The 21,889-nt window shown below is 41.8% G+C and overlaps 1 protein-coding gene across 2 annotated transcripts in view; it reads right to left on the bottom strand.

The window, feature by feature from the left end:
• Positions 1–21,638, bottom strand: part of MOCS1 (molybdenum cofactor synthesis 1) — a 33,980-nt gene extending 12,342 nt beyond the window's left edge. The window contains exons 1-7 of one of the 2 annotated variants that reach the window (XM_081854173.1): positions 21,272–21,567; positions 9,108–9,240; positions 7,885–8,052; positions 6,457–6,621; positions 1,547–1,608; positions 1,156–1,267; positions 916–1,031 (exon numbers count right to left, since the gene is read on the bottom strand). In XM_081854173.1, the coding sequence (XP_081710299.1) occupies positions 916–1,031; positions 1,156–1,267; positions 1,547–1,608; positions 6,457–6,621; positions 7,885–8,052; positions 9,108–9,240; positions 21,272–21,448 (933 nt within the window). In that variant the 5' untranslated portion in view covers positions 21,449–21,567. Of the gene's footprint in view, positions 1–915; positions 1,032–1,155; positions 1,268–1,546; positions 1,609–6,456; positions 6,622–7,884; positions 8,053–9,107; positions 9,241–21,271 lie in introns of both variants that reach the window. The other variant, XM_081854174.1, reaches the window with a different exon arrangement.
• Between the last annotated feature and the right edge of the window lie 251 nt (positions 21,639–21,889).

The raw sequence follows: 21,889 nt of genomic DNA on the forward strand, positions 1-21,889 counted from the left end.
AATCATAAATCATAACTCAAATAATAAATCCAATTATACATTTCAAATTAAAAGCCAATTAAACATTCCAAATCATATAATTTAAATGTGAGGTTTAGCAAGCAATAGAGCCAGGCCTCCAACCAAACTGGACTCTCTCCTGTTTACTTGCTAGCTATGCTATAGGTGCACCAATGTTCTGGTTTCTTTTCAGATGGCCTCTTTAAATTTCAGACAGCTTGAAATATAGTGGCTAGCTTTCCATTTTATGTGACAGGAGAGGAGTTAGCCACAATGGCCATCCTAGAAGTGGAAGGGAGGAAAGCATTGCTACCTGGTTTTAAGTATTTGGAAAAATGGAAGCTAGTAACAAACCCCAAATACATTAAAAAATATAAAGACATAAACAGAATATGAGCATATGCAATTCTCGCACGATGATCTAAAAACAAATTACAAGTAAATTCCTTCATTGAAGTCATTGCCCTGGAAGACGTTTGTCACACATGAAGCAATCTTGAGGACGGCTTCACACATGGCTTTCCCAGTTTCAAAATATGAGTTACACGTGGCAAGAATAAGCTCTTGCTATTCACCATATGAACATGGTAAACTCACATGTACACAGCTGCATCTGTTCCTGCAACTTTTATAACTTTACAGGAAAAACATCATATTTATATATCCAAAGGAAAGAGTTAAGTCATTCTCTATCCTCCCGCAGTCAGTTTCATTTTAGCGGGCAGACTCTCTCCAATATCATAATCCTTTAATCATGACTGTCACAACTGTTGAAAGTATGTGGGCAGGCATCTACCAGGACCATCACAGCCATTTCAATTTTCCCTTCAAGAGGTGTTGACATAGCAGGCTTATAAGCAAGCCCTGAACTTTGCAAAACTTCTGGGCTCCCTTTGATCCTACTGCATTAATCACCTTAGCAGTGCTAGAGGCTTCTTCACAAGGCACTTTTTCCAGCTCTGGCCATCTCTGCTTGATTGTATCGAGCATCTCCTTATAGCTCACCATTTTCCTGAAGTTCCACTTGTTGCCTAGAATGAGAGGAGAACCAATATCGCTGAGCAAAGTGTGAGGCAGTGAGAGTGCAACAGAAGGCTTATTTTGTGACGCATTATTTTCTCAGCCAAAGTACAGCTGGGGTGCTGAAATGCTCACCATCAAAGGGCATGTATTCTATGAAGCGCACATCCAAGGGCTGCTTCTCCGTCAGAGCCACGAAATCTACCAGCTCATCTTCATTAAGACCTCTCATAACTACACAGTTCACCTAGGAGGAAGGAAAAGCCAGCTGACTGAATTGAATATGTCTATGGCAACACCATGCACATCACAGAATAAGTGGCAATCAAGATAGGATTATCACTGCAAAGGAACCATTTTTCCATTACTTGTTTCTTTAAAGAAAACCCTAAAGTTGGGTATTAAGAATTTATTTCAGAACTCAATTATCTGGATGGATCCTCTACACTCAGTTGTGTTTCCCATTTTTTATTCAGCAACAGTGATACCAGCCACAAACATGTATCAAGAAGATAATAATTCTCACCTTAACAGGATCATACCCAAGTTCAAGGGCTTTTTGGATCCCTTCCATTACCTTATGGAAACCTAAAATATAAAGAAAAATCAGCTCCGCCCCAGGACAGATAAAAATATTTTTTTTCTAAATCTAAACACACATGCAATGCACACATTCATATATTTATGCATACACTATACACATAAGATACACACTCACAGACATATATACGGGGTTCTTTCTTAAAATATACAGTGGTGCCCCGCAAGACGAATGCCTCGCAAGACGGAAAACCCGCTAGACGAAAGGGTTTTCCATTTTGGAGGTGCTTCGCAAAACGAATTTCCTATGGGCTTGCTTCGCAAGACGAAAATGTCTTGCGAGTTCCTGCAGGTTTTTTCCCCTTTCCCCCCCTTTTTCTAAGCCGCTAAGCCGCTTATCCGCTTATCCGCTAAGCCGCTTATCAGCTGATCCGCTAAGCCGCTTAACAGCTGATCCGCTAAGCCGCTTAACAGCTGATCCGCTAAGCCGCTTATCAGCTGATCCGCTAAGCCGCTTAACAGCTGATCCGCTAAGCCGCTTAACAGCTGATCCGCTAAGCCCCTAAGCCGCTAATGGGCTTGCTTCGCAAGACGAAAAAACCGCAAGACGAAGAGACTCGCGGAACGGATTCTTTTCATCTTGCGAGGCACCACTGTAAACTGAATTCAATAAAAAATCAGTTAGAGTCAAACACATAACAACTGTCTTCTGACATTAAAAACCCAATACTGGGAAACTATATGACTTTGATGTCAAGTGTAACATAAAACTTCCCAACAGTTCACAATTTGTATTTTTGTGGCAGATTATGATTGTTATCAAACAGCAGAATCAGTTACTTTCCATCTCATAGGGAAAGGCTGCTTTGCTCAGGTAATTAGCAGCCATCACTTCTGGCAAGTCTGGACACTGACCACACAAGTTACTTATGTTTGTTGAACAGATGCCCCTACCCACCCGGACATTTCTCAAACTGCTTTTGAAACTTTCCCCAGTTTTAAAAGCAGTTGTCACATGACATGGATCTTTCCTCCCCTGGGCTCCTTTGAGAGGAAAGCTGGGATAAATACATGGGCTGCTATTTGAAAATATAAGCTAAGCCCACACTGAGACCACAAAACCAAACTCCCAGGGCTGGGCAGGGGGGCTGAGAGATGCTGTTCTCCCAAGAGATGAGAGCAATAGCACAGTGAAATGGTGAAGAAGCCTGGCAAAAGGTATAATAGCCGTTGCCAACCTGGTGCCCTCCAGATATTTTGGACTACACCTCGCATCAGGATATCTGATAGGAATTGTAGTCCAAAAACATATGGAGGGCACCAGGTTGGCAAAGACTGAGGTATAAGGTTCAAATAAACAAACTGGAATATCACATCAGTTGCCTGATGCCAAAACTGGTTTGTTGCTTCTGCTTCCTGTGACTAAGAAAACCTACGACATCGAATGCAAGGTTTATTTTGATAAAATAAGACTGCAAAAATAACATGGCTCCTGAGAGTATAACATATGGTGATAAACACTAAGGAGCTACTCTCAGAAACAGCTTACGGAAAGGCTTAGAAAAAGGTCAGGAAAGAAAGGGGTGATTTGTATGACTTTAGGAAAGTCGTAAGACAATTCAGAACCAAGTAATCGGAACACAAGCGATCAAGCGTTAAGACAATCACAAACTAACATCTAGGCAATTCATACCAGCTCACTTGTTTTCCTAATGGGCATGTCAGGGATGATCTGCAAAGAGATAGCCTGACATCTGGACAGATCATTCCTCTGCAGAGAATAAGCTCAGTCAAGCTTGAATCTTCCTTTCCAGACATTCCACTGAGAGTGAGACAAAGAGGACCTAAGAGCAGTCCATCTGATCAGACCAGAGACCCATCAAGCCAAGCATCTTGTTCCTCACAGGAATCAAAACCTGATGCCTTTTGGGAAGCCAGCCCACAAGCAGGGCATGAGGGAAGTAGCCGTCTCCTGCTGCTGTCCCCCCAGGGATTGGTATGTAGAGGCAAACCGCTTCTGATCCTGGAAGTAGCATATAGCCATTCTGCCATAAAGAGACTTTTCTGTTTCAACTGAATGCGTTTAAAGCCTCTTTCAGAGTTTGTGGCCATCACTACATCGTGTTCATTTACAAAATGCTTGGATGAGGTTTGTCTCTGAGCTCAGCAGCCCCATTATCTTAATGCCTTGCGTGTTCACAGAACTGACCGAATCCGGTTACATGACCAAACTATGAATCTCTGTCCAAAGCGTTGGTTAAGTCACAATTTCCTTGGGCATTACACCGAATAGGATGCACTGTGCTGGAGTTGCAGATTTCCATGTTGGTTTTAGCAGACCTACACAACTGCGCAATACGATTTCTATAATTTGATATGTTATCATATGCAGGTAAAGGTCAGTCTCTCACATCTCTGCAGAGATTCCCAAACATAGCACAATCCATATTTAGAAACGAAAAGGAAATGTACTAACATCTTGAACCTATTAAAGACACTTTTTATTGGATTTTTTTTTTTAAGTGTACGTTTGATTAAAATGATATCGGGGCACCATCTAGTGGCTATGGAACCACATTTCATCTCTAAAGAACAGGCTGAAAACTGGAACAAGCTTGCCATTCAAAGTCTGGCTTCAGAGTTGTTGTGCATGTGACAGGCTCTGTTGAAGTAATATTATTCCTGTTTCCTGCCACTACTGCCAAATGGCTCAAATTGCCATTTGCTTCTCTCCCCCCCCCCTTAAGTTAAACCTTCCAAACTTATATCTGAAAAATATGCTGTAATCACCCCACAGGAAAATATGCGAACATTACTTCTAGGCTTCTATCCCAATTTTGCAGGACCATTTAAGCTTCACAAAAAGGAGCACATTCTTGGCACTTTTGGGGGGCAGGCGGGGGAATGCATTCATTTTCATTCAGTGCTGAGGCCCTACCATTATAATATGGGGGACAGAGGGTTTCTCACTTCTGTGAAGCAGCCCTAGAAAATAAGCCAACTGTATGATTTCTTGGCAAGGGTATTTTTGGGCCACATGTGTGTTAGATTCTAGAATAGCCGTCACCAAGTTGGGATTTATAACCAGCTAAAGTATTTTTGTCCAGAATGATTTAGTTTTATCGGCTAATAATAAAACACCCTGATATTCAACAATGGCATTTTATTATTTTATCAATGATGGCGTTGAACATCCAATTGATTGATTTAGGTTTGAGCAGAGAACAGCTGTTGACATTTCGACAAGTGGCTTTCCCCCCATTAGCAGCATTATAATGAGCCTTTTAATTTAAGATACTGCATCTGAATTGAGGAAGCAATGGAAGGCATTCCACACTCCATGTTCTGTGGACCCATTATGAAAATGTGCAGAATATGTTCCTTGGTGCTTTATTCCTACAAGCATGAACACTGGTCAGTTTCAGCAAAAGCACCTGAATTATGGCTAAGGCTGCTTCAAGATGCCAAGAAACGTATTAAATGTATATGTAGTTGAATGTAAATTGGATATTTGACATGTCATTAATTGATACCCCATACTAATGGGACTTGATTTTAATATTGGTTTTGGTTTCAGCTGCTATACTGTTATGAACTACAGATGAAGCAACTGAACTGAACATCCTTATCTCAGCCTAGAATGCTCTTGTTTACAATCTGTCAGGGAGCTGCCATTGGGACAGAGGAGAGAGCCATGGGAATACAGAGAACCGCCCACGCTCATGAGAAGCAGCTCCTCGTCCAAAGATGGGGAAAGACACACCTCCAGTGGAGCAGAGAGGGAAGGGGCCAGCCAAGCGAGGGGAGGGCTCAAAGATGCTACTAAGAGCCCAAGTGCCTCACCTAGCCCAGCCGGCCAGGAAACAGGCACGCCGTTTCCGTCGCCCAGTTTACGCAGAGGAGTGAAACGCAAGGAGGGAAGGCGGAGATTTGGGGTGTCTAAGTTCTTATGCTGGAGGGGAAACCGGAAGGGGCCACTCCCGGAATCTGCAAGTGATTGAGATGGACATGAACTTTCTGGTCCTGCACTGTAAATAGTTTGCACTAATAAAAACCTGCTAAAGACAGAGTCCTGCCTGGTTCCTCGTGAGCAACCACCACACTGCCTGACACAATCCATCCCTTTTTCACCTCTTACTAAGACAACAACACACCTTGCCTTAGGTCTCTATATGTGTTCTCTTGACTTTCCACATCAATTTCATGTTTCCTGCTCTTGCCATTTAAGGCTACCTTCTCCAACCTAATGCCCTCCAGATGTTTTGGACTAAAAGGGCTGATGGGATCTGTAGCACGAAAAACCTGGATGGCACTGAATTTGCAAAGTCATTTATGGTTCTCCTTGTTCTTTGCTCTTTGTGGGACTCTGCTTTACTGTGAGCTCATTGGGGTCTTCTTGGCCATTCCTTCTTTTAGATGGAACTATTTGTCAAACGTTAGCCAACTCTTTATCAAGCTACCTGCCATAACCCTTTTCTTAAAATAAAAATCAGCAGAGTCTTTCTGAAACCACCAGTGTTCCACATTAACCAATGCCAATTAACTACTTTTTACTATTCTTTTATAAAGCTCTTTCCTTTTTCCTTTTATCTCAATTTGCCTTGTCTAATGTAGATTATAAGCCTTCTCAGTTGTAGCATGCTGTCTCTGCTAAATAAGTAAAGTATGAGTCACACAAACAGCAAGCAATCTGATTATTAATTCCTGAATATTCATCTCTATACAGTGGGCTGCAATAAAAAGGGAGTTCTGACTGTGAAAGAGATGGCAGAGATGGTCAGCCTTCGTTCCCCATTTGACATCATCTTGTAATCAGACAGAAACTATGCAGGATATAACAATGGAAATGCTAAAAAAAACATTATGGTGGAAATCACAGCAAGCTTCCAGTTATACCTTTTCGACGGACAATGAATTCAAATTTTGCTGGGACCAAGGTGTCCAAACTGATGTTAATGGCATTCAGGCCAGCCTCCTTTAACCGGGGCAACAATCTGGCCAAGTTAATACCATTGGTCGTGACAGCAATGGTTTGCAACCCTTCTAGTTTGCGCATCTGAGCTGGGAAAACATAGTAAAGAAAAATAAGTAAGAATAATTAACAAAAATAAGTAAGAATAAACAAACAGGTGAACGGGTATAAGACAAAACAAGGAACCCGGGGAGGGGGTGAAAACAACTGTCAAATGCTTGCATCATATATTTACTATTATTGTTATTGTTATTATATTTACTTTTATATTTATATTCATATTTTTATATTTATACCCCACCCCACTCTGTGTGTCTTGCAAATGTAGCACTTGCAAAAAATAAATACAATAAGACTTTCAGACATTGGTTCTTATCATGCACTACACTCTTAAATAAATATTTGGAAGTCAATTTTTGTACCCTAGTCTTCATGGAAAGACAGCAACAATTTACCACCTACATCCTGCTTATCATCCATGATCTTGGATGACACATAGGAAACCCTGTATTCCACATCAGATTATTACTCCCATACTGCCCACCCTGACCAGCTGCAGCCCTCTAGGTCCAAACCTGGCTCTCCAGGTGTTTTGGGACTACAATTCCCATCATCCCTGACCACTGGTCCTGTTAGCTAGGGATGATGGGAGTTGTAGTCCAAAAACAGCTGGAGGGCCAAGTATGGCTACCACTGCTCTAGGGTCACAGGCAGTCTGCTCTCTGGTCCTTTAAACTGGAGATACTGGAAGGACTTAACCTGGGGCCTTCTGCATGCAAAGCTCAACCAGCTTAGCCCCATTAGCCAAGGACATTTTAACTGTGGAGGAAAAGCACACATAAAGTAACACACAAACTGTGATGTAGGCATTCAGTGCCTGTAATTACATTGGTGGGACAACCACTGCACTGCAGAAAGTGGCTTGCACTTGACACTGCCATTGTACACACTTTTCCTATGCAGAAGTTGTATATATTAAGGATTAATATAACATGTGAAGTAAAACTAACAAGGGGTAAAATGGAGTGTGTGCAAAAGATTTTGAAAGATGCTGTTTTCTTAGGAAGCAGGAGACCTATTCTTGCATACTCGGGTATTTCATAATAGTCATACATTGCTAACTTTCAGAAATGTCTGAAGATGAGAAAAAGAAATCCACTGAGATACAAAAGAAGAGGACAAAGCTGACAGAATGGTAGTCATTCCATCCTTTTGTGTACAGCAAAGCTCCTACAGATCTGCCTGAATTTTCCAAGCACTGTGGGTAGCATCTTCCACACTGTTCTAAACCATGCTTTGTAAACGAGAGGATCCCATGAACATCGCATAACAAAACTATATGAGGAGCCTACCTATGATGTCAATCACATCAGGCCGAATGAGAGGCTCTCCTCCGGTCAATCGGATCTTGTCCACACCTTCCTTCACAAAGAGCCTAGCGAGGGTGATTATCTCCTGGGTGCTCAGCAGTTCAGATTTTGGAGTGAGCTGAACTCCCTCCTCTGGCATACAGTACTGACCTGAAACATGCAGCAAATGAACAAAAAGAAAAAGGAAAAAAAGACAGACAAATGTAACTATTGCTAAATAAACAGGAAGAATAAAATAGAACTGAAAGGAAGAAAAGTGTTTTGTGAAGCAATGCCTCGCAGGAGATCCCTATTCCCACTTACATGTATTAACTGCCGCAAAATAATAGTCAGCAAAATTGAAAGCAACACGATAGCCAGAAACAATTACAGTATAGAAAACTTTATGGAATAATGCAGAACATCAAAACTATCAAACTAAAGTCTCTGAAAATCCTTGAATAAGTCACGGTGCCAGACTTTACCCGGCGGAGATCAAGCTTGTAAAGCTTTGTATAATTGGCAAATGTCCAATTCTGATGTCCAACTCTGAACTCTGCTGAACAGTGTTTCCGGATAGCAACTACTGTTCCGTTCCGTTCTTCATCAGCCAATTAGTTCAACAAAAACTCGTAAGTAGAAAGATGTGTAATTTCTTCATTAACCAATCTTTTTTCGAATTGATATAATAACCATGAGAAATAAAAATACTCTGGAACAGTGCTCATGCGATTGTGTAGTCACTGTTGAACAGTGACTACATAATCACATGAGATTATAGAGAGACTTCATAGAGACTTTAGTTTGCTAGTTTTGATGTTTTGCATTATTCCATAAAGTTTTCTATACTGTAATTGTTTCTGGCCATCGTGTTGCTTTCGATTTTGCTGAGTCATGTTTTGCAACACAGGGGTTTGTTTATGCAAAATAATAGTCAACAACACTAAAGCGGTTCTGGGGTGGCAACCCTGCTGCTATAAGTAATGTATGTAAGAAGAGTCCAACTATGCTGAAGACATGCCCGGTAAAACTACCTCATGAAAACACATCTTTAGGCTTCAGGAACATGATCCTATTCCAGGGAAGGGGAACCTGCAGCTTTCCAGAACTTGCTGGAATACAACTCCCATCATGCCTGAGCAGAAGCCGTGCTGGCTGGGGTTGATGGGAGCTGGAGTCAAACAATATTGCCCCACTCGTATCCTATTCAAACTTAAGGGACTTACACCTGAGGTTGCATTTCTCAGTCAAGGAGATCCTTAAGTAGTTATGCTGGCGACCAAAGCCATCAGTCAAGAATGCAGAGAAGGGGGCAGCATGTTCAGCTAGGAATCCTTTTCTTCTTGCACTTGTAATTTCCTGAGTTACAAACAAAATTACTTTCACATTTAATGTAGATATGTTCAGGAAAACAACAAACTGACAATTCTGACTCTTAGGGGTGAGAGAGTGAAGTAAGGTACTTTTCTGTCCAGACTGCTTAAGGTAGCTGCATTTTAAGATTCAGGCTGTCTATGTGATTGTACACACCAAAGATAAAAGATCTAAACAAGATGCAGGTGATAATATAGCAAACTGTGCAGCCAGAGGAGATTGTTCTTGCTTTGAAAGGAATATATGCCCTCAATCTTTTCAAAATGACTGTGCTCAGCCAACAATATATTGAACATGCCTGTACTTGAAAAAGCAAACTGAATTCAAGGTGCAAACAGTCCCCAAAACCAAATAAGACAATGAAAGAATGTGAGCGTGTCTTAGGCTGTAATAAATATTACGCACCCACACCCACGAGTAAGCCTTACTGACACAGTTAAGGGGAAAACCCTAAAGACATCCTATACGGCCTAGGACCCTCGTACCTACGGGACCGCCTCTCCTGGTATGTCCCACAGAGGAACTTACGGTCTTCAAACAAAAACATCCTGAAGGTCCCAAGCCACAGAGAGGTTAGGCTGGCCTCAACCAGAGCCAGGGCTTTTTCGGCTGTGGCTCCGATCTGGTGGAACACTCTGTCACAAGAGACAAGGGCCCTGCGGGACTTGACATCTTTCTGCAGGGCCTGCAAGACAGGGCTGTTCTGCTAGGCCTTTGGTCAGGGTTCAGCCTGACTCCCTCTCCCCTTCCATAAAAACTTGCATGAAAGTGGCCTCCCAATTTTTCTCACAGGCCCATATAAGTTCAGCACAAACAGTTGGGCCTGGTGAGCATTTAAGTTCCCCAACCCTAATCTGCGGGTTGCCATCTGATTTGATTTTATTCTGATCCTGATCTGATTTGAGGATGTATTTTAATTGATTGTCTGATTTTATGTTACAGTGGTGCCTCGCAAGACGAAATTAATCCGTTCCGCGAATCTCTTCGTCTTGCGGTTTTTTCGTCTTGCGAAGCACGGCTATTAGCGGCTTAGCGGATTAGCGCTATTAGCGGTTTAGTGGCTATTAGTGGCTTAGCGGCTTAGAAAAAGGGGGGGAAAGGGAAAAAACTCGCAAGAACTCGCAAGCGGCTATTAGTGGCTTAGCGGCTTAGAAAAAGGGGGGGGGGGAGGGAAAAAACTCGCAAGACGTTTCGTCTTGCGAAGCAAGCCCATAGGGAAATTCGTCTTGCGAAGCACCTCAAAAGACGGAAAACTCTTTCATCTAGCGAGTTTTTCGTCTTGCGAGGCATTCGTCTTGCGGGGCACCACTGTAATGTGTTATACATTTGATGTTAGCCGCTCTGAGCCCGGCTTTGGGTGGGGAGGGCGGGATATAAATAAAATTTATTATTATTATTATTAAGAAGAACTTGGTATGCTCAGTATCTCCAGAATGCTTAATTTCTTGATTTGGGGGAGAAGATCTGACAGAAAACGAAGGGCAAAGGTTGGATGGCCACCTGTCATTTATGCTTTAGTTGAGATTCCTGCATTGCAGGTGATTTGACTAGATGACCCTCGGGGTTCCTTCTAACTCTACGATTTTATGACTAACTAACTGGAATGCTTAACAAGAATACTGAACACGTCCCACATGCTACGCTGGGTACCAATCACCACCATCCATCATTCCCATGTTAGACAAGATCATAACATTGCTGGACTTATAAATACTTAAAATATTTTCGCTTATCTAGATAAAGGCAGAAGAAACCGGGAATATAAAACCCTCTATGCTCTTCATAGCAAGGAACAGTTATCCTCTGTTCAAAGGGTATCTGTATTCAGAAAGGAAACATTTCACCTCTGACAGCATGAGAAGCAAGAGGGGACAGCAAGGAATTAATTAATTAATGTGGCCATTTTGATTTACTGGCAGCTGTTAGGTTTACTACAACATGCTTAGCAAAGCAATTAAAAACAACCCAAAATTAATCGTTATATAATCTCCCACTTGGCTATTGGGCAATCAGCTTTAGCTTTTTAACTAGCACAGGTTATTAAAGACAAACATCTTCCAGAGAACAGCAGACTGAAAAGAGAGGCTGTTTTAAATGAGGCAAACGTTTTGGAAACCTAGCAACCGACTAAAAATCCTAGGTACATACACAACTATTTGGGTTAGTCCAAGTGTGTTTGTTTGAATTTCCAAATACATCTGTGTCTGAATTTATTTTTAAAAAATCTTCTATAAACGCATATGTTTTAAAACCTCCAATGCTACAGAACTGAAAAAGAGATAAATGAATAAAAATGTTTATGTCATTATTATTAAATTATATTAGTATGTAACCTACATTCATTACTTGTAGCCCAAGCTCTCTGTTCATATACTACTCAACCAGCTTCCAACTGTCCAGTCATTATACTTTCCGTGTTTCCTTAAGCTTACCGTCAACGTAGCAATTGCCTCAATGCCCCCATATATATTTTTCCTTTCAACGGCTATATTCCAAATAACGGGAGTCATTCCACCAAGTCTCAGCTAGACATACAAGCTGAAATGATCTTCCTCTACTAACAGTTCATCTCATGGAATCCCCAGACCCTGCACATTAGTGCTAAATGTTCCTCCCAAAGGAATTCAGCATGGCAATTGTTCTGTCAGAATAAGCTTTTCAACTTCCCAGACAGAACGATGCCCCCTTCCCTCCAAGCACTATTCTGGGGGTTCTCCTGACAACTCCAAGACAATTTTAAGGGGCATGCAGAGAAAGGAGAAGAAGTCCATTGCGCAAGTGGAAGTCCTTACACAGGTTTCACTAGCTGAATCTTGTACAATGAGACCACATCAACACGTAACCTGTGAACTGTACCCTAGGAAATGTTAAATATTCAAACTCCATCTCATTTAGGAGCTGCAGAGCATTAACCTCTTCAAATTGAAATTATAGAAGCATTTTTTAAATAATAGACTAGTACCAGAAAACATGTTAGCCCTTGAACTGCAAAATGCTGTGTTTTCTCGGCATTGTCCCTTTGAAAAGTTCCTCTGAGTTCTAAAACCTTTATCCCAAGTCAAATAAGTGTTTTCATGTTACCAATTGAAATTTGTGAAGGAGGTAATTACAAGCTCAATTTGTCTCCCATTAATGCAGTATTCTGGACTGGCATTTAATAGCATCCTACAATTAAAACCCTCAGTTATTGCCACATGCTCTGCAAATAATTTCTTGCTTTGAACTGAAACCTATTCAGGAAAGATGGCACACTACTTTTCCATACCTCTCCCTCCACTAACACACCTCAGTGGCGAGAAAAAAACCTTATTTCTCAGCTGTCATTCAGCGAATCAGTATTACTTTTCTTTAGAATATCTACAGTTACGCCTGATTTTCAGTGACAGGTATTACGTTCCGATCCATCAAACAATTTTCTTTCTGAAATCTTGAATTATTGTCCTCAAACTGCCAATTCTACAATGAAGATGGCTACTAACCTTGGCCAAAACATTTGGAGTGATTAAGTGATTGCAAGAGTGTGAGTGTATGTTCCCATGGGATACATCGTGTTACAGATTACACAATATGGAGAACACAGTGTCAAAGGTCTGAATGAATGGCCACAGTGACCTCTTGAATCATTTATTAACGATGTTTCTCATGCCGTTGCTTTTTAGATGGAAATTGGATGTAGCACAAGGAAAATGGCAAACCACACAGGACAGGCTTCAGAACAGAGGGCTGCTTCTCCAGTTTCAGTTTAAATAAACAAAGAGCAAGTCTATATATTTACGTTTTATTCAATTTCATGGCATCCCCCTTCTAAATGTTAAACAGTACTCCTGTTTCATCCCAATCATCTAGACATTCCTCTTTCAACAAGACTTCCAGAACCTTTATGCCAGTTGTTATCGGATTTGGGGTTTTAGTAGATTTTATGTATATGCCATTGTTTTAAACAGTGTGTGTGTGTGTGTGTGTATGTGTATATATATATATATATATAAAACTGTCTTATATGTTTTAGTAGATTGTAAAGTGTTTCAGCATGCTTCATGGGAAGTGATTCGGAAATGAAGTAAATAATAATAAAAATAAATAGTTGCTAGGTATTTTGACAGCCAAGAAGCAAATGAGGATGGATTGCTGCCATTGCGCCAGAAGCGGTTTAGTCATGCTGGCCACATGACCTGGAAAGCTGTCTGTGGACAAACGCCGGCTCCCTTGGCCTGAAAGTGAAATGAGCACCGCAACCCCATAGTCACCTTCGACTGGACTTAACTGTCCAGGGTTTACCTTTTTTACAGTGTGGGATCCAATGTCAGATAAGCATACCTTTGCTCACAAAATGAATTTCCGCTACAACACCACGCTCCTGCAGACCCCTCCAAAGCAGATTTTTTTTTGGGGGGGGGGAATGACAATGGGAGGAAAGGGAAATCCACTGTATTAGTAGGGGCCTGTTAATTCAATTCAACTCAGTTCGTTCAGGCACAGAAAAGAAAGTCAGCTAGATCACCAGTACCCCAAAAGGAAGAGGCTATGTATCCACACAAACCCCTGGTGAAGGTAGAACCCCCTCCACCTACCACTCAGGGGATCCTCTTTATCATCCGGTCATCTGCTTGGGATGGGAGTTTCCTCTCCACCCAAATTTTTTTTTGGGGGGGGGTGTACAGATTCATTACAAGGGAAGACACCCTGGTATGTGACATTTACACCAGAGATTCTGAAATAAGAGGGGCAAGACTGAATTACATTCATCTGCAAAGCTCTTTCTCCTGGCAATTCCCCTACAACACCCTGTTGCCTTTCTGTGGTGTCATGACTGTCCCAGAGGCAGTGATAGTGACAGAATGCCTAATGGATACTATATAATAATATGGTCACATCCACACTTTACCTTTAAAGCATGATTATACCGCTTCAGCAATAATGAAGAATCCCAGCAGATTGTTATGGGGGTTGGGAACTGTAGCTCTGTGAGGTCAGCACCCTTAAACTACAATTCCCAGAATTCTCTATGAATTCGGTTAAATCCGAATTACAGTACTTTAAATGAATAGTGTAGATGTGACAAGTTATTACACTTTGATTTCGCTAGACAAAGTATACAGCTGCAATGAAATTAACAGTCTGCTTCCACAATCCTCCCAGCAGAATAGCCTGGGAGACAGGTACATTCTGTATGTTTATCAGATTATTTTATTTCTCTTAACACCCATGCTGGATGGAAAACCTTGCTTTGAGGATTTACTATCTCAGTGATTCTGTTACTGAGTAATACTAAATAAAGGAATATGCTATTCCCTGTTGCTCTCTCCCATTGTCTGTCATATTTTGTTTGCCTGAAAGCTGAGGGTCATGCCCGCAAAAGCTTAAGCCCGCATACAAGAAACCTGAAAATCTACCTTAAAATACTGCCTACCTTCAAAGAACCTCAGGCAAGAGCATTTTAAAAAAGTGAACCAGCCACTCTAAAGCAGCTTATCTGTAGACTCTGAAGGTTCACATGGATATACTATTTCAGCTTTAAGCTCTGGTGGTTCTTCACTTGACTGTGTGACTGCTGTCAGCTTGCCAGATTCTAGTAAATCATGTTAACTTGAGCACCGACAGCCCTAAACTGAATAACAGAATCACAGAATTGTAGAGGTGGAAGGGATCCTGAGGATCATCTAGTCCAATCCCCTGCAATGCAGGGATGTGCAGCTGTCATTCTTGACTCCACCCTCCAAATAATATAACGATCATTTATTTATCATTCCATCAAAAAGTGCAACAACAAAAAACACATGTAGGCAGAACCTCAAAGGGTGTAATAAAATCAATAGGCCATGCTATTCAAATCATAACACGTGTAATGGATTTATACTGCGGGATGATAGACTTTGATGTTAAAAAAATGTGGGTCAAATGAGAAGTTTGGTTTCCTGCTTGAGCTTTGGATTTACATGCTCCCCCCACCTCTGGCCTCACAGAAGAAACAAGGTTTTGCTGATACGTCAGAACTAAGGGAACTGGTTTAGTATCAGTTAATTATAACAAGCAGGGATCATACCCCAGATTCAAATACAGTACTGCACTGAACTGAAAACACCATTTAAGAAAACCACAGTTCTTCAAGTTCAGATGCAATGGGGAACTGTGGTTTGTTCAAGAGCTGATATAAAAGCTTGCAGCCACACAAGATAAAGGGCACAAAAGGCGAGGAAGTGTGACAGATAATAAATTAATCTGTAACAGAAATAAAGATATTTGCTGATTAAGATATTTTGTTGTCAGGAAAGTGATGTCTATGTGCCAGAAATCCATAACCTATCACAAGCCTGGTTGACTTATAATTCCCAGTTTCAGGAGGAGAAGGGGTTAAGATGTCTCATGTGACAGGATGAATTCAATAATTTTGTGCCATTTCTGAATAGTCTCAACACTTTCCATTTTTACAGCTATGAAGAAGTGCTAACTCTATTCTTCAGCAGAGCCGTGAGGAGCTAGAATTCAGTTTTAAGCAGTTACAAGCCAGCTACTCTACAACTCCGAACACAGAAGCTTCTTGATCAATAAGGCAACACTGCCTCGCTAATCAATTGGCTCATTTAAAAAAATCTCAACATTTACAGATTACCAAACTTTAAAGACTACCGAACCATTAAAAAAGTAACATCACATATTCTTAGATACAGAGCTAAGTTCTCTGGTTTTTAAAAAAAGTTTGCACCCACAAAGCTAAAGTGTGAATATGACAAAGAGATGTTGGAAAACACTTGGTAACAAATCCTGGTTTGTTGCTGTAGCATGTGTGAAACAGAGCCAAAGCAAATTATTAGGATCAGTAAGCACAGCTGTTATGCAAGGGACATGAATTCCACAATACCATGTGGAACTCTTTTGAGGTTTCCAGGCCATTAGGATTTCACAACTCTTAACATTTTACTTACATTGACAGTAATAAGAAATAGGGAAGTTTAAATATGCTCTTGCTTTATATATGTGTGAATATATACTTGTCTCTCTCTTCTGACACACCTGCATCACTGCAACCTTTCTTTTCATAACCATGTTTTCCAAAAATAATGTGTTTCTCTCTCCCTCCCTGGCATCCTGAAGACACTAAATGTTTTCAGTTGGGGAAAAATCCCCAGATAGATAACATTGTGAGTAGGAGGAAGAAAGAATGTGTCTGTATCCTGGAGGCAAGCATAAAAGCACAAATGGTACCCTGGACAGGTCCCACTTGTGATTTTGATATTTTTAATACCCTGAAACTCTTTAAGGATATTTAGAGAGGCACACGTCTCGTTAACAATTCAAGGATACTGAACCTGAGGCTAAATCAAACACTTCTACCTATGCTAAAAACTCTGGTATTATCAAGGTGCCCAGACACAGAGAACAGATGTTGCTTGACACTAGGCCCCAGTGTGTGCATGTGCACACACACCATTTCATGGTAAGTTGTATTATGTATACAAAAGTGACATAAAACATTATATTCCAAGTTGCGTATAATTCTGAGAGTTAGCACGCTAAACCACTAAAGAGTGTTAAGTGGAAAGACTCCAGTTCACCTCATCCATAAACTATGGTTTGGTACAGATGCAACTCTGCCATTCTTAAGGAACTGGATGCATCTCAAGAGTTTGTGTGTTCCTCCCATTTTGCCTCCATTTCTGTTTTAGGCATTACACCTGCAGTAACATTTTTGTTAATTATAGTAAGAAGCAGATTTGCAGTCTGTGGCTTGGGCTCAATATGGCTAGCAAAAACACCAGGGCAGATGTAACACCCACACAATTAAGTTTCAAACTTGAAGGCATAGTGACTTATGGGGGAAAGTGCTCCCTCAGATACCTTATTTACAATCTTGAATCCACTGTGTTAATGTCACCTTGGACTACTGAGAAGTAAAGACTGCAACCTATCACATGAATGGAAGGGATACAACAGACACACAGAGAAAGACAGGATGTTTACTTCTCATTACTTTGTGATGTACAGACATTCTGCCACTGTAACGTTATGTCATCTCTTTCTTAGCCTGAGGCTCTTTGCTTTTAAACTAGTTTCAATGTGATTTACAAGTTGATCGTGAAAAGCAGGTATGAGGCCCATCGGAAACAATACAGCAGTTTTCTGCAGAAATAGCAAAATGCACACCATTACTACTGGCGGAGAAAGGTACTGCATAACACACAGTCTGATGGTCCAACTACTTTTTAGCTTCTTACCAAGGCCAACATTTTTGGCCACCACTGATCCTGCCCCTCTCCTAATTCAGAGGAGAGGCGAGATCTTGTTTGGAAGCAAGGATTATTGAAAGGGCAAGAACCCACTCATATCTCATCCAAACAAAAGATGTGCTTACCACTGAGAAGTGCACATGTGGAGTCCTAGAAGGGTTCCCTATAGAAGTCAGTGAGGAGGGCAGTGGGTCTCTGTATAATCTGTCTCTGCTGTAGAGGTGGAACCACCCAGAGCAAGGGCTCCCTAACCTTAAAAACATTCCTGAGGTTAGGGAGCCAAACCTGGCACTTAAATGTGCAGAACCAAATGTGATCCTGCTGACTGGAGGCAAATCCTGTCTCCCACCCTAAGTGTCCTCAGTTGGATGGGTGGGGAAGGGCATATTTTCCATCCTACAACAGTTTACATTGCTGTATTTTGTTTTACTTTGACCCACACAGGTAGTGGCGACAACTTAAAACGAATTCTGATCCTCGCCGAATAGCTCTGCTCCTTCATGTAAAAAGGCTTTATTTTAGTTTTCTGATAATACCAACATGTGGAAGAAGTCCGGAAACTGTCGTTCATGTGTGCACGCATTAAAGTATGGGAATAAGAATTAAATTATCTCCTTTATTTTCCTACATATTTAAAACTACTGTATGTTGGTTAGAACTATCAACACACGTCCCATTCCTTCTGGACATGTGAAATGAAACCATACATAAGCTTTATGTATAAATAATAAGCTACTAGAGAAAGTCAGTTTCTGAGAACAACCTACTCAGCTTTCTGAGGGAGATAAATTTAGTGCCTTTCCAACCTGCTGCCAGGAGATATCTCAGAAGCTTCATGCTTGTGTTTATTACACACAGTGCATAGGAATGATTGCTGTAGTGGCATTTCTTGGAAGGATTAGAAGTTGTCAAAGTTGTCAAAAACCAAACAAAAAGTTGCTCTGTATGAATTAAAGTTATCTAAACAATTATTAAAGTTAACAAAAATTACACATAGCATATATTCAAAGTGACAAAATTTAGCTGAGTTATCTCTCTGCCTGATTTTCTGAATAGCTGTTTGGTAACTTTCAGTAGTAAGTTTTTTTCATGCCACAAAGTGGATGGCTCCAATAGCTAATCATTATTCACGATATCCCAATGTGAAAAAATATTCATAGAGGCTGCACATACATACCACCCCCTCATACACACACACACACAGAGAGAGAGAGAGAGAGAGAGAGAGAGATTTTATGGTGCATATTGTTGAAAAGACTACCTAATGGCTTTTAGCATGACAGTCAATATATACCCTGGCATTTTTAATAACATATAGCTTTGTCTATTTTAGTTATTATTAAGTGGATCTATGATTTTTTAATTTGTAGAGCCTATATACGATGGATAGAACGTCTACTCAAAAATAGGTCCCAGGTTCATGGGAAAGTAGAGCCTCCATTTCTGATATACAGTAGTCCCATATACAATCAATACATACGTTTTATTGCAGGAACATTTTGATCCTATTATAAGACCATTATCACTATGTTTACATTGATTAATGTTTAACTCATTTATAGATAGGTCATTTATATGTTATGATAACCTATTGTAATAGCTAATTAAACTTAACATTTTCAGCACTGAAAAAGAGAAGAAAAAAGTCACTCTAAATCTAATGCAGCTCACTTCCAGGTAAGTGGAAGTTCCATTGAAGATGCTGTGAGTGATGTACAGTAAAAGATCGTCTTGCATTGACTATTAGGAGTATATAAATAACCAAACATTTTTCTGCATTAACTTGTTTTTCTTTTCTGCACTTCAACCTAGACAGCTCTAAGCTAGAAATGTGTGCTTTGCACTTTTTATAGAACATTTGGTTAAGTGCTGACAAAGTAGAAGATAATATAGTATAACATGTAACCACCTGCTTTTAATAATCCCCAAATTCTTTCTTCTTATCTGTACTGTACATGCAATCCAGATTACCAGCGCTAACCTGTTGGGAGTTAATTTTGTTCTGTCTCCAAATCTATTCCGAATGGCAAAACTTAACTTTTCAGGCAGAACAGTGGAATGGTGTCCCTCAGAAGGTGGTGGTCTACCCTTATTGGATATTTTTAAGAAGAGGTTGGATTGCCAACAGTCCCAAATGTTTTAGCTGAGATTCATGCATTGCAGGGGGTTGGACTAGATGACCCTTGAGGTCGCTTCCACCTCTACAATTAGAGGTGATTAATTGTTAGCAATAAACAAGTAAAAGTAGCAAGGAGATGGGGTTAAAAAAAACTGGCATGAGGGTGACAGAAATTGAGTGTGAAATAGGAGAAGAAATTAGAGGAGATGAGTAGAATTTACTTGGAGATGTATGGGTGGGAAGAGAAAAACATAACAGCCTCTGGATGAGCATACTTTGCCTTCAAAGAGGAGGCTGTCAGTACTTCCAGAGCAAGTATCTGTACTTTGAGGAAAGCTGAGCTATGGAACTCCTTGCTGCAAGGAAAATGTTGTGGCAGAGAATTTTGCAGTTCCCAAAGATGGATTAGATATCAGTAGAAAGTGATGTCATTAATTATCAGTAGATTGTGACAAACTACAGTGGTAGCTCGGGTTACATACGCTTCAGGTTACAGACTCTGCTAACCCAGAAATAGTACCTCGGGTTAAGAACTTTGCTTCAGGGTGAGAACAGAAATCGTGCTCCGGCGGCGCGGCAGCAGCAGGAGGCCCCATTAGCTAAAGCGGTGCTTCAGGTTAACTACAGTTTCAGGTTAAGAACGGACCTCCAGAACGATTTAAGTATTTAACCCAATGTACAGTGCCACTGTATTTCCTTCTGTCACCGTTTTGTGACTGGTGGGTAATTTTCATCCATTTCCAGAGGGCCTGGGGAGGGTGTTTGTGAAGTTTAAGGACCCTTGTTCCAGAATACTCACGCAATATTTCACTGTGCCATAAATTATACACAGAAATCATCCAGGGGCTTTTTAACTGCACACTTCCCTTATCCAGCATACACTGGTGGAATTACAGTTGGAAGGGACCTCAAAGTTTGTCTAGTCCAATCCCAAAATAAGGCAGGAAATGTTCTGTTACAGAATTGCTGATAGGACGCCATCTGGCCTCTGATTAAAAATGAGGAACTTCATCCTAGGAAAAGGTTTATTGCATTTGGAACCTGCTGTTTCGGGTCTGACCCCTTTGCTGCCCCTCTCCCCAAAAGACAACATTTATTCCTTGCCTCTGTGTTCTCATGCATCTTTACCCTGTCCTCTCCAGGCTCAGCATAGCCAACTCCTTCACCCTTTCATTCAAAAAATCACTTCCCACCACGCCATCCATGTACGCTTGGCTGGAACTGGGCGCTTGCAAGACAACCTGTTTCAGTTGAACCTTCACCGCCCTGCCTTTCCTTTTCTATTTATTGCAACAGTAACAAAAAAAAAAAGCCCGATCCGCGGGGCTTCCTTCCAACAGACCTCTCCAGCACCGACTTGAAATTGCGCAACTTGAAATGCGTCGGCGGCGCGTGCCTGGCTCCCACTTGCCCACAGCCTGGAAGCGCCATGGTGCGGAAAACCCCACACAGGGACATTGACTGAAGGGGGGAAGAAACTCCCCTCGACCTACTCCCGAGTAAACACGCTTAGCGCCGCAGTCACCCCCCACTTACCTGGGAGGCAGCGAGGCCCGCAATGAATGCAGCAGGGCTTATTTCTGCAGGAGACCCTGCTAGGGCTGAGCTATGCATAGCCCCTTCCCCAGCCAGCCAGCCACCCACCTGCCCCGGCCCCCTCTGCTCTCCTCACCTCCGCAGAGGCTGAAGGCACCGCCAGCGCCTGCTGCTGCTGCTGCTGCTGCTGCTGCCGCGCCGGCACCCCAGAGCGGCAGCCTCGGCCAAGCGGAGCTCGGAAGGCCCCGGGCAGCTGCAGCAGCAGACACCGGCGCGCTCGCTGAGCCCTGGCGACGCCTAAGGCAGCTGCCATGGCTCCCGCCAAGCCGAACTCGCAGCAGCCGCCGCTGTTTCCCCCGCTCGCTCCGGCACCAAACTCAGAAAGATAGACACACACACAGCTGCGCCGACCGACCGGCCGGCCCGGGCACAGAGAGGAACGGGACGTCGGAGCCCGCAGCCAATAGCGACCCAGGAGGCCTCGATAGGCATGCTGGGATTTGTAGTTGGTTTGATGCGTGCTGCCTCATAAACTCTCCCCAGTCGACGCGGAAGTGCCGAGCCTGGCTGAGAGTCTAAAAGTAGCAAGAGACGCTATAAGGGAGAGTTTTCTGCAGAGGCGGACTGCTGGTTTCTGAGAGGGAGAGAAAGGGGCCTTCGTGAACTTACCTGATTTGTGTCTGGTTTTTTTTAAGTGCTCCCCGTATGTTTATTCGAGGGTGGGGCGCGTCAGAGGCATAAATCCAAGGCTCTG

The sequence above is a fragment of the Podarcis erhardii genome (genome assembly GCF_964252035.2).
Source record: "Podarcis erhardii genome assembly, chromosome: 3".
Lineage (NCBI taxonomy): Eukaryota > Metazoa > Chordata > Lepidosauria > Squamata > Lacertidae > Podarcis > Podarcis erhardii.